Here is a 13,254-nt window from a genome sequence, read left to right as displayed (position 1 = left end):
AACGTTGTTCAACCGTCACGGTCTGTATTTACCATGGTAACGTCGTTCAACCGTCACGGTCTGTATGGCTGTATTGAGCCGTTGATAGTTGATGCAAACTGTAAACTCCTGCCTTAAAACCACTCAGACTAAAACATTGCATTGTCACCCAATTGTTGCGTTTGTAAAAATCACTTCATTAAACAATTATAGGCGCTGTTAAACTGACACTGTGTCCCATCATAATGTGTGATATCTTTTCAGAGGACACAGTGGTAGCAGTATCGGTCACTGGGATACTGAAGGTGTGGATCATCACTCAGGATGTCAACAGGATGCAGGTAGAGTGTTACTGAGACACATCAGGATGTCAACAGGATGCAGGTAGAGTGTTACTGAGACACATCAGGATGTCAACAGGATGTAGGTAGAGTGTTACTGAGACACATCAGGATGTAGGTAGAGTGTTACTGAGACACATCAGGATGTAGGTAGAGTGTTACTGAGACACATCAGGATGCAGGTAGAGTGTTACTGAGACACATCAGGATGTCAACAGGATGTATGTAGAGTGTTACTGAGACACATCAGGATGTATGTAGAGTGTTACTGAGACACATCAGGATGTCAACAGGATGCAGGTAGAGTGTTACTGAGACACATCAGGATGCAGGTAGAGTGTTACTGAGACACATCAGGATGCAGGTAGAGTGTTACTGAGACACATCAGGATGCAGGTAGAGTGTTACTGAGACACATCAGGATGCAGGTAGAGTGTTACTGAGACACATCAGGATGCAGGTAGAGTGTTACTGAGACACATCAGGATGCAGGTAGAGTGTTACTGAGACACATCAGGATGTCAACAGGATGTAGGTAGAGTGTTACTGAGACACATCAGGATGTCAACAGGATGTAGGTAGAGTGTTACTGAGACACATCAGGATGTCAACAGGATGTCAACAGGATGCAGGTAGAGTGTTACTGAGACACATCAGGATGTAGGTAGAGTGTTACTGAGACACATCAGGATGCAGGTAGAGTGTTACTGAGACACATCAGGATGTAGGTAGAGTGTTACTGAGACACATCAGGATGTCAACAGGATGTAGGTAGAGTGTTACTGAGACACATCAGGATGTCAACAGGATGTCAACAGGATGCAGGTAGAGTGTTACTGAGACACATCAGGATGTCAACAGGATGTCAACAGGATGCAGGTAGAGTGTTACTGAGACACATCATCCCTCAGGATGTCAACAGGATGCAGGTAGAGGGGGACAGGGGCGCATCAGGATGTTGTTGTAATCGATACTTGTTGTTGTTGTAATCGATACTTGTTGTTGTTGTTGTGATCATCCACACAATACTCCTATTAACCAGGATTTGTTCCAGCTAAGATCATAACTATTTGGACTAATTAGAGTAACTGGGACACACGCAGACCATTCAAATGTCTATTATAGTTCTATTGTTTTTTTTTAGTTGTTCCTAGGAACATTAGCGGTCGCTAAGTGGGGTGGAAATGAATAATGGTTTAGGTCACCTCCTAAGTGTGTGTTTCCGCTTCCTGTTCCCCAACAGGATCTGGATCCAGTGTTTGAGGAGGAGTCTAAGCCCATCTACTGTGGGGGCTGTCAGAGCATCTCCTTCTGCACCTTCACACAGCTCTCTCTGCTAGTGGTCTGCTCCAAGTACTGGAGGGTAGGTGGCTAGAGCCCATGCTCCCTGGGTCTCTCCCTCACTGCCCTGGTTGAAACATTCATAGAATCACACTGTAGACCTAGCTCCTTAGTTTAGGCCTGTTTCCAGATCTGTTTATGCTGTCAATATGACCATAGGAGTTGTGGCAAGACGACACAAACCGATCTGGCATCAGGCTACAGTAGCGTAGCGTTGTGTTTGAGTCTTCGGCATGGGGGGGGGGAGGGGTTGCGACAACTCTTAATCTCGGACTAACGTATCCCGAAATGTTTGTCAGGTGTTTGATGCGGGGGACTATTCCTTGCTGTGCTCAGTGCCCAGTGAGAACGACCAGTCCTGGACCGGAGGAGACTTCATCGCTGCTGACAAGATCATCATCTGGACCGAGGACGGATGCTCCTACATCTACAAGCTCCCCGCCAGGTGAGGAACAACATCACCTGTATAGGAGACGTGTGTTATGGTGTCCGTTAGTCTGTTATGTTGTCTGTTATACTCGTTGTACCCTACTTCTACTTGCCTGACAACTATGAATGAATGTCAGTAATTATTATTTTTTAAATGCACAATGTAATTATCACACATATATGATTTTCCATTGTCTTCACTAGACAATGGGCTATAAAGGCCTGTGGAAAGTTGTGTAATGTAAATAAAACCAGGGAGGTTGAGTCAAACTAGACTCATTTGGTGAATTTGCGATGCATGGGAAGTTAAGAGGTTTGAGATACAGTTTACCAAGACATACAACGCCTTCAGGAAGTATTCAGGCACCTCCCCCTTTCTCCACATGTTGTTCCATTACAGCCTTATTCTAAAATGGATCAAATACTTTTTTTTTTTTTGTCATCAATATACATAATGACAAAACGAGGACAGTTTAACGTTTTCTGTTTTTATTTTTTATATATACACTACAGTTCAAAAGTTTGGGGTCATTTAGAAATGTCCTTGTTTTTGAAAGATTAGCAAAACAATTTTTGTTGTCCTTTTTAAAATAACATTACATTTATCAGAAGCGTCTGTTTCTCAAACTAGTCACTCTAATGTTCTTGTCCTCTTGCTCAGTTGTGCACCGGGGCCTTTCCACTCTTTCTATTCTGGTTAGAGCCGGTTTGCGCTGTTCTGTGAAGGGAGCGTTGTACGAGATCTTCAGTTTATTGGCCATTTCTCACACGGAATAGCCTTCATTTCTCAGAACAAGAATAGACTGACGAGTTTGAGAAGGAAGTGCATTGTCTCTGGCCATTTTGAGCCTGGAATCGAACCCACAAATGCTGACGCTCCAGATACTCAACTAGTCTAAAGAAAGTCAGTTTTATAGCTTCTTTAATCAGAAACAACAGTTGTCAGCTGTGCTAACATCATTGCAAAAGGGTTTTCATACGATCAATTAGCCTTTTAAAATGATAAACTTGGATCAGCTAACACAGGAGCACAGCAGTGGTTGCTGATAATGCGCCTCTACACCTATGTAGATATTCCATAAAAGAGTCTGCCTTTTCCAGCTACAATAGTCATTTACAACATTAACAATGTCTACACTATATTTCTGATACATTTGATGTTTGTTAATGGACAAAAAAAAAGTGCTTTTCTTTCAAAAACAATAATTTCTAAGTGACCCTAAACTTTTGAACGGTGGTGATAAGTATTCAGACCCGTTGCTATGAGACTTGAAGTTGAGATCAGGTGCATCCTTTTTCCATTGATGATCCTTGAGATGTTTCTACAACTCGATTTGAGTCCACCAGTGGTAAATTCAATAGTTTGGACATTATTATTTTGGGAAAGAAACACACCTGTCTATATAGAAGGTCCCACAGTTGACAGTGCATGTCAGAGAAGGAAAAACCATGAGCCATGAGGTTGAAGGAATTGTCTATAGATCCCAGAGACATATCTGGGGATGGGTACCAAAAAATATCTGCAGTATTGAAGGTCCCCAAGAACACATTGGCCTCCATTGTTGAATGGAAGATGTTTGGAACCACCAAGACTCTTCCTAGAGCTGGACACCTGGCCAAACTGAGCAATCGGGGGAGAAGTGCCTTGGTCAGGGAGGTGCCCAGAACCCAATGGTCACTCTGACAGAGCTGTAGAGCTCTCCTCTGTGGAGATGGTTGTCTTTCTGGAGGTTCTCCCATCTCTCCACCAATCAGGCCTTTTGTGGTAGAGTGGCCAGACAGAAGCCATTCTGCAGTAAAAGGCACAGCCCGCTTGGAGTTTGCCAAAAGGCAACTAAAGGACTCTCAGACCATGAGAAACAAGATTCTCTGGTCTGATGAAACCAAGATTGAACTCTCTTCCCTGAATGCCAAGCGTCACGCCTGGAGGAAACCTGGCACCATCCCTACATGGTGGTGGCAGCATCATGTGGCAGGGACTGAGAGACTAGTCGAGGGAAAGATGAACGGAGCAAAGCACAGAGAGCCTTGATGACAACCTGCTCAGGACCTCAGACTGCGGGCGACGGTTCACCTTCCAACAGGACAACGACCCTAAGCACATAGCCAAGACAACGCAGAAGTGGCTTTGGGACAAGTCTCTGAATGTCCTTGAGTGGCCCAGCCAGAGCCCGGACTTGAAACCGATCGAACATCTCTGAGAGACCTGAAAATAGCTGTTCAGCGACACTCCACATCCAACCTGACAGAGCTTGAGAGGCTCTGCAAAGAAGAATGGGAGAAACTCCCCAAATACAGGCGTGCCAAGCTTGTAGCTTCATACCCAAGAAGACTTGAGCTGCAATCACTGACAAAGTGCTTCAACAAAGTACTGACTAAAGGGCCTGAATACTTTACGTAAATGTGATATTTCACTTTTAGGTTTTTATTAAATTAGCAAACATTTCTAAAAACCTGCTTTTGGTTTGTCATTGTGTGTAGATGGATGATTGATCCATTTTAGAGTAAGGCTGTAATGTAACAAAGTTAAGGGTTAAGTCAAAGGGTCTGAATACTTTCCAAATGCACTCTATGCTCGGTTCTTTGTGCCTGCCTCTTCTCCCTGGCGCTGGCTCGCCTGCTCTTTTTCTGCGCTAATGATACCAGTGTGTGTTAAGTCTTCGGTCTGTTGCCTGTAGAATATCCTATAAATTGACGATGGGCCCTGATTTACTGAAGTTGCAAGACATCGCAAGCTAAGAAATTGCGAGAGAACGCGTTGCGAGATAATGCTTTTTATTAATACCGAAGGATCAGCACTAGGCCTATCCAGACTGTCTGCCTGGTGGCCGACCTGCCTATACTGTGCCCCTCTCTCTCCATTCCTTGCTAGCTTGCTATGAAAGATGCGTGTGTGTGTGTGTTCTCGGGAAGTACGACAATTAATCAGTCTCCTCTGTTCCTAAAACACTGAATCTTAGGAGTCGAGTTGTCAATTCCTAGTGGAGTCGACTCTCGACACAGAATTGGGAGTCGACACCGGTAGTCGACGTGCAAGGACTCGAGTAATGAATTATTTTGGAGTCGACTCTCCAACACGACATCATCGTTGTTAACAGTTGGGAAAAAGGGCAGAGAAAAGCAAGTGACCGCAGTATGGAGTTGCGTTCCAGTAATGGTTGTACTTGTGCGATGCTTCACCATCTGAAATGGACGTAAACCCGAACCATTGCTGGCAGCAGCACAACTGCATTGTGGGATTTTTATGTAGTTTTCATTTTAACGGATAAGCACATTTTTTTTTGGTGTGATTTAAAAAAAAAATGTAATAAAAAGTTTGTGGTTAGAACGTTAAGAGAAGTCGATGTATCGCACCCTTGATTTTGATTGGTCCCTAAAGATGATACACAGTATTGCTGTCAGCTATGATACATGCTTGGAAAGGAACTAGTTTCCCAGGCAGCCAAGAGACAATTTTCAACTTTAGTCATGTTTGTGTAAACTTTGAACATAAGAGTTATATGTAAGAGTATACCTGGTCTAAACTACGTTTTATTTCAATTCCTCTTCTTATGGATTGTGTGCGTCTGGTAAGTGGCTCTGGAAACCTTTTATTTTATTTTATATTTGCCACTATGGTTTTCACTTGAGACTAGCGGTTTTAGTTGTAGTTCGGGTTTAGCAGGGAAACCACGCGTCAGAAAGGCTGTTCGTCTTCTACGTGCCAATCCGTAGGAAACCATTCTGAGGTAGATTTCCCTGTTAGGTTTAGTGTGTTTTACAGTTGCGATGGTGGATTAGTTAGTTCTAGTTTTAGTTGATTTGTAGGCGGTGAGAGAAATAACTAAACTGGGCTGACCTCTGTTCCTTTCTCTTTCCTCTCCTCTCCTCTCCTCTCTCCCAGCTGCCTCCCTGCCAGTGAACATTTCCGTACTGATGTAGGAAAGACTGCCGAAGGCTCCATCCCACCTCTGGTGTACAGCATCGCGGACCGCACAGACAAACAGGTTACTCCTCTCCATCCATCACTCACAATCACTCACTCACTCTCTGAAGAGCTTTCTGGAAATAAGATCTGTTTTGAAGTCCTTTTTGCACAACAAAGCCCTGTGCCACCTCTTTGTTAATGGAATGTGCTCTCTTATGTTGAAGAGAGTCAGTAGGACTGCTACTATCAGTCCTTTAACCAGGTAACAGAGTGTCTTTTGTTGTTTGTCAATGTCTTTGTTTTGTCTGTTAGCCTGGGTGCCAGTCTGTTAGCCTGGGTGCCAGTCTGTTAGCCTGGGTGCCAGTCTGTTAGCCTGGGTGCCAGTCTGTTAGCCTGGGTGCCAGTCTGTTAGCCTGGGTGCCAGTCTGTTAGCCTGGGTGCCAGTCTGTTTTTGCTTTCTCGCCAAATGTGACAAGGAGTTGGCAAGAATGGCACAAACAGATCTGGGATCAGGCTAGTGTTTTGTACTGTATTTAATTTAGGATGTTACGTAGTCTTCTTAGTCTACATATTCATTTCCTGTCTGCCTTTCTGTTGTTTTTCTTATTGTTTTGCTCTTTGTCTGTCTGTCTCTGTTTTGTTACCCTCCCCTCCCCAATGGGCCTTGTCCCTGATCGGAGGGCGTGTACTCCTCAGACTGAGGAGTCTGGTGAGGGGGTAGACATGGTGGTGCTGTGCCACCCTGACAGCGGAGTAGACTTGGAGCTCTACACCCCAGAGCTGCTATTCCACCAGCAGCCTCTAGAGGCACCAGTAAGCTCAGTGCTGCAGTGTTCAGCAGGAGAGAGGCACACACTGGCTCTGTCCAGCAGGGGGAGCCCTCAGCTCTCAGTCACAGATTCAGCACATTCACTCAATGTTCAGAGATGAAGCATGCAGACCGGGGATAGGAAGATATATGTTGGTGTGATGTTATGGGGAAATTACAGATAACGACATGTAGTGTATAGTATACTAGTGATTTGATCAATACCATATTTGATGTTAATTAAAAGTAGACACAGCGATATGACGTAGCTGCAGAAGGTAATCAGTGTTGTGGGGCAATTTCTGCAACAACTACGAGCATTGAAGCACGAGGATCAACTTCTCCCCTATTTTGGTCCCGTGACTAACAGTGTGAAGCCAACCCGTGCACATGTGCAGATACTGTGTGAGAGTACAGTCTTGCATCTTGCTCATCTCAATAGCTGCGGTGCTGCTCGTGGGCAATGTAATTTCGCTGAGTCTATTTGCAAATTGGTATCCAAAAATGTTACTAATATAGTCTTTGATCTGTATTATCTTGGAGACATGCCTGATAATCGATCTGCAATACATTGATCTGAATTCCGATTGACTCGCATGCTTTGGTTTATGATATATCAGCCAATCAAAATCAAATCTCCAAAGCCCTGTTTATTTAGTAAGCTGAACAGTGATTGGATGCCTGACCCTGTGACGCGTGCACCTCTACGATGCTGTCTTTCTGATTGGCCAGTTCTCTCAACTCACTCTGACTCACCTGATTCCATGCTCCTCCCACTAAAATCTCAATCATCATTCTCATCTTGGTCTTCACACTGGGGCAGATGCATGCCAAGTCCCTAAACTGCTTTCCCTCTAGAAATCAGATCAATACACCGATAATGACATATGATACATTGATAACAGGTAGACAATTTATCATCTACATTGAAACTAAAACCCAGTGGAAGTAGAGTGGAAGCCATTCTTAGGTCTGTTGTGTCCCTCCCCCTTTTATTCTCTAGTCATTCTCCAACACTCCAGTGCGTTTGTCTTTCACCTTTTGGATTATATTTTACAATCTTTTGGATTGAGTTCATCTTTCACGTCAATCTTTGATTAGTTTTCCGTGTGTGTTCTTCTGTGTTCTCGTGTGTGTGTGTTCTGTGTTCTCGTGTGTGTGTTCTCGTGTGTGTGTGTGTGTGTGTGTTCTGTGTTCTCGTGTGTGTTCTGTGTTCTCGTGTGTGTGTTCTGTGTTCTCGTGTGTGTGTTCTGTGTTCTCGTGTGTGTGTTCTGTGTTCCCGTGTGTGTTCTGTGTTCTCGTGTGTGTGCTTCTGTGTGACCCGATGGGCGTGGCACTTTAATTTTTTTGTAGGCTATTTGTTAGTTAACTTGTCTATAATTAGATACATGCTGCTTCTCTGTCATTACTTGTTGCCCTAAAGGACTAAATAAACCCTTGCTCACCCCCAAAAGATGTCGTACATCGAAAGAATGAATGTCTCAATTGAGTTGACACAGTTTTCTCTTTCATTTCTGCTTCTCTCACACAGAAAATAAGTTTAGGGACCGGGGAAAAAATACATGAACTCAACAACAAAAACTGGAACATTTCCAAGTTCGACTGGTTTTAAGGGAACTAAAAGCTGTGAAAACAACATGTTTCTGATAAGATTTCAGTTTGGCTTGGATGCATATTTATTGTGGTTGAAATACAGAGAGCACCTTTGCAGATAGTCCCTAACCACACAGTCATTCTCTCAAGGTGCTGAAATAAATCATATTTCTCCACTCTTGTTCCCGAGTCAAATTTTGACTGCAACAACTGCTTAAATCTGCAGGAGTTAACTTTAGATGAGGCTTTGTGAAAGGTTATAGACCTACAGTTAATATTAGATGAGTCTATGTGAGGGGTTATATTAACATTATGAGGCTATGTGAGGGGTTATATTAACATTATGAGGCCACATTGGTCACATACACATATTTAGCAGACGTTATTGTGGGTGTAGCGAAATACTTGTGTTCCTAGCTCCAACAGTGCAGAAGTATCTAACAATTCACGACAATACACACATCTAGAATAATGGAATTAAGAAATACACTGCCCAAAAAAATAAAGGGAACACTTAAACAACACAATGTAACTCCAAGTCAATCACACTTCTGTGAAATCAAACTGTCCACTTAGGAAGCAACACTGATTGACACTAAGTTTCACATGCTGTTGTGCAAATGGAATAGACAGCAGGTGGAAATTATAGGCAATTAGCAAGACACCCCCAATAAAGGAGTGGTTCTGCAGGTGGTGACCACAGACCACTTCTCAGTTCCTGTGCTTCCTGGCTGATGTTTTGGTCACTTTTGAATGCTGGCGGTGCTTCCACTCTAGTGGTAGCATGAGACAGTCTACAACCCACACAGGTGGCTCAGGTAGTGCAGCTCATCCAGGAGGGCACATCAATGCGAGCTGTGGCAAGAAGGTTTGCTGTGTCTGTCAGCGTAGTGTCCAGAGCATGGAGGCGCTACCAGGAGACAGGCCAGTACATCAGGAGACGTGGAGGAGGCCGTAGGAGGGCAACAACCCAGCAGCAGGACCGCTACCGCCGCCTTTGTGCAAGGAGGAGCAGGAGGAGCACTGCCAGAGCCCTGCAAAATGACCTCCAGCAGGCCACAAATATGCATGTGTCTGCTCAAACGGTCAGAAACCGACTCCATGAGGGTGGTATGAGGGCCTGACGTCCACAGGTGGGGGTTGTGCTTACAGCCCAACACCGTGCAGGACATTTGTCAGAGAACACCAAGATTGGCAAATTCGCCACTGGCGCCCTGTGCTCTTCACAGATGAAAGCAGGTTCACACTGAGCACATGTGACAGACGTGACAGTCTGGAGACGCCGTGGAGAACGTTCTGCTGCCTGCAACATCCTCCAGCATGACCGGTTTGGCGGTGGGCCAGTCATGGTGTGGGGTGTCATTTCTTTGGGGGGGCCGCACAGCCCTCCATGTGCTCGCCAGAGGTAGCCTGACTGCCATTAGGTACCGAGATGAGATCCTCAGACCCCTTGTGAGACCATATGCTGGTGCGGTTGGCCCTGGGTTCCTCCTAATGCTAGACCTCATGTGGCTGGAGTGTGTCAGCAGTTCCTGCAAGAGGAAGGCATTGATGCTATGGACTGGCCCGCCCGTTTCCCCAGACCTGAATCCAATTGAGCACATCTGGGACATCATGTCTCGCTCCATCCACCAACGCCACGTTGCACCACAGACTGTCCAGGAGTTGGTGGATGCTTTAGTCCAGGTCTGGGAGGAGATCCCTCAGGAAACCATCCGCCACCTCATCAGGAGCATGCCCAGGCGTTGTAGGGAGGTCATACAGGCACGTGGAGGCCACACACACTACTGAACCTCATTTTGACTTGTTTTAAGGACATTACATCGAAGTTGGATTAGCCTGTAGTGTGGTTTTCCACTTTAATTTTGAGTGTGACTTCAAATCCAGACCTCCATGGATTGATACATTTGATTTCCATTGATATTTTTGGTGTGATTTTGTTGTCAGCACATTCAACTATGTAAAGAAAAAAGTATTTAATAAGAATATTTAATTCATTCAGATCTAGGATGTGTTATTTTAGTGTTCCCTTTATTTTTTTGAGCAGTGTATATAAATATTAGGATGAGAAATGTAGGTATACACATATGAGATGAATAAAGCGGTATGTAAACATTATTAAACCATTCCGTGTCTATGTAAAACACGATACATCACCAAACGTAACAAACCAACAAGCCCGCACAAACACCAACGGGCAAAACAAACTTAAATAACACCCATCCCAAAACCCCAACAAAGAACCGTTGGAAACAATTAGACAAAAACAAACGAAAAGGGAAAAAAGGATCGGTGGCAGCTAATAGACCGGCCACGACGACCGCCGAGCGCCACCCGAGCAGGAAGGGGAGCCACCCTCAGTGTTATTCGTGACACAAGCGCAGTGGCCTCTAAGGTGAACGGTTGTGTAACTGGGTGGTAGCCGGCTAGTGATGGCTATTCAACAGTCTGATGGCCTTGAGAAGGAAGCTGTTTTTCAGTCTCTCGGTCCCAGCTTTGATACACCTGTACTGACCTCGCCTTCTGGATGGAAGCGGGGTGAACAGGCAGTGGCTCGGATGGTTAATGTCCTTGATTATCTTTTTGGCTCTCCTGTGACATCGGATGTTGTAGGGCTGGCAGTGTGTCCCCGGTGATGCGTTGGGAAGACCGCACCACCCTCTGGAGAGCCCTGCTGTTGCAGGCACTTCAATTGTGCATCTATTAAGGTTTGAGGGTCTTTGCTGAATTTCTTCAGCCTCCTGAGGGTTGAAGAGGCACTGTTGTGCCTTCACTACACTGTCTGTGTGAATGGACAAACTCCGTGATGTGTACGCCGAGAAACTTGAAGCTTTAAACTTTGAAGGCCGTCGAGGTTTCAGCTTGAGGTGGGATGTAAACGACTGTGGGGATGACTTAGGATAGTTCTCTTGGGAGATAATATGGTTGCTATTTTAATTGAGGTTTTCTAGGACTTGAGTTCCTGTATGTTCCTAGAATTACACTGAGTTGTTAATCATGAAACATACACCCCCTGCCCTTCTTCCCGGAGAGATATTTATTCCTGTCTGCGTGATGTACTGAGAATCCTGCTGGCTTTACTGACTCTGACAGTGTATCCCAAGAGAGCCATGTTTCCGTGAAACAAAGTATGTTACAGGCCCTGATGTCTCTCTGGAAAGAAAGCTCGAAGCTCATCAACTCTGGAAGGAGATCCTCACCCTGAGCTCGTCTACTTTATTGTGCAAAGACTGAATATTAGCGAGTAATATACTCTGACGCGGTGGGTGTTGTGCCCGCCTCCTAAGTCGAACCGGAAGGTTCTGGAGTGCCTCTCCTTTGCTTTTGGAATAAGTTAAATTGGGAGAGTGAACAATGGAGCTGCTCTAGGGAAGTCGTATTCCTGGTTGTAATGCTGGTAGTTCTGGTGAGTTACTGCCGCCCGGGTCTGCCACAGGGTTCAGAGTATCAATCAACATCTTGAGCCAAGGGCAGACACTTGTTTTGAAGTTTGCCGGCGGGACTACCGCATCACTTGACCATGACCAACTCATGTCCGCTGGCTACACAAGCAGGACTAGTGCCGCGTTCAAATCATCTGGGGAAGTCCTACATCGGTTATCTCTGACTTCAATGCGTTCATCACAACTAGAAACTCGAGGTCAAATAATGACATCGGTGATCTTCAGGTCGGATAAAGTTTCCGACTTGGAATTCCGAGTTGGATGACCTTTCAACTTTTTTTATTTTCTTATCTCATTCGGAGCTCATCCCCAGTTGTCTTGAACGCACTGAAGTTGGAAGTTGGAGATTTCCGAGTTTCCAGTTGTTTTGAATGCGGCATAAAGCCTAACCCAAACCATTGCCTTCCCCTAACGGAATGGACCTTCATCAAAGAGCAGTGGGCCGGAGTCGATTCTGTTTACCGCTGCACCACACTGAGGTTACCAATCATTTAATACCTTTTATTTACCTATTGATTGCCTTCAACATACTAATAAAACAATTGATATTTAAAAAAACAACAAACTACATCTACCACTTGAAAAATGTCAGCTTATTATAATTCACATAAGAATTCAGCAGAGAAACGCTGTAGCCTCAAAAACAAAAAGCCTCCACTTAGCCTACATATAAACTCAGCAACAACAAAAAAACGTCCTCTCAAACTGAACAAGTTCCACCGACGTGATTAACAGAAATTGAATAATGTGTTCCTGAACAAAGGGGGGGTCAAAATCAAAAGTAACAGTCAGTATCTGGTGTGGCCACCAGCTGCAGTAAGTACTGTAGTGCATCTCCTCCTCATGGACTGCACCAGATTTGCCAGTTCTTGCTGTGAGATGTTTCCCCACTCTTCCACCAAGGCACCTGCAAGTTCCCAGACATTTCTGGGGGGAATGGCCCTAGCCCTCACCCTCCGATCCAACAGGTCCCAGACGTGCTCAATGGGATTGAGATCCGCGTTCTTCTCTGGTCACGGCAGAACACTGACATTCCTGTCTTGTACGAAATCACGCACAGAACGAGCAGGATGGCTGGTGGCATTGTCATGCTGGAGGGTCATGTCAGGATGAGCCAGCAAGAAAGGTACCACATGAGGGAGGAGGATGTCTTCCCTGTAACGCACAGCGTTGAAATTGCCTGCAAAGACAACAAGCTCAGTCCGATGATGCTGTGACACACCGTCCCAGACCATGATGGACCCTCCACCACCAAATCGATCTCGCTCCAGAGTACAGGCCTCGGTGTAACGCTCATTCCTTGGACGATAAACGCGAATCTGACCATCACCCCTGGTGAGACACAACTGCGACTCGTCAGTGAAGAGCACTTTTTGCCAGTCCTGTCTGGTCCAGCGATGGTGGGTTTGTGCC

The 13,254-nt window shown here is 45.1% G+C and overlaps 1 protein-coding gene across 4 annotated transcripts in view; it reads left to right on the top strand.

Moving 5' to 3' along the window:
- Positions 1 to 13,254, top strand: part of wdr7 (WD repeat domain 7) — a 314,307-nt gene that overhangs the window by 14,735 nt on the left and 286,318 nt on the right. For 2 of the 4 annotated variants that reach the window (XM_036976656.2, XM_036976658.2), the window contains exons 6-9: positions 244 to 320; positions 1,564 to 1,683; positions 1,961 to 2,106; positions 5,974 to 6,076. In XM_036976656.2, the coding sequence (XP_036832551.2) occupies positions 244 to 320; positions 1,564 to 1,683; positions 1,961 to 2,106; positions 5,974 to 6,076 (446 nt within the window). Of the gene's footprint in view, positions 1 to 243; positions 321 to 1,232; positions 1,250 to 1,563; positions 1,684 to 1,960; positions 2,107 to 5,973; positions 6,077 to 6,693; positions 6,811 to 13,254 lie in introns of those variants that run through there. The other 2 variants (XM_090233629.1, XM_036976659.2) reach the window with 2 other exon arrangements.

The sequence above is a fragment of the Oncorhynchus mykiss genome, chromosome 5 (genome assembly GCF_057628025.1).
Source record: "Oncorhynchus mykiss isolate SJ-2025 chromosome 5, ASM5762802v1, whole genome shotgun sequence".
In the NCBI taxonomy this organism is placed as follows: Eukaryota; Metazoa; Chordata; class Actinopteri; order Salmoniformes; family Salmonidae; genus Oncorhynchus; species Oncorhynchus mykiss.
Note: the sequence above shows the minus strand (reverse complement) of the source record. Positions and strands in the feature narration are given on the sequence as shown.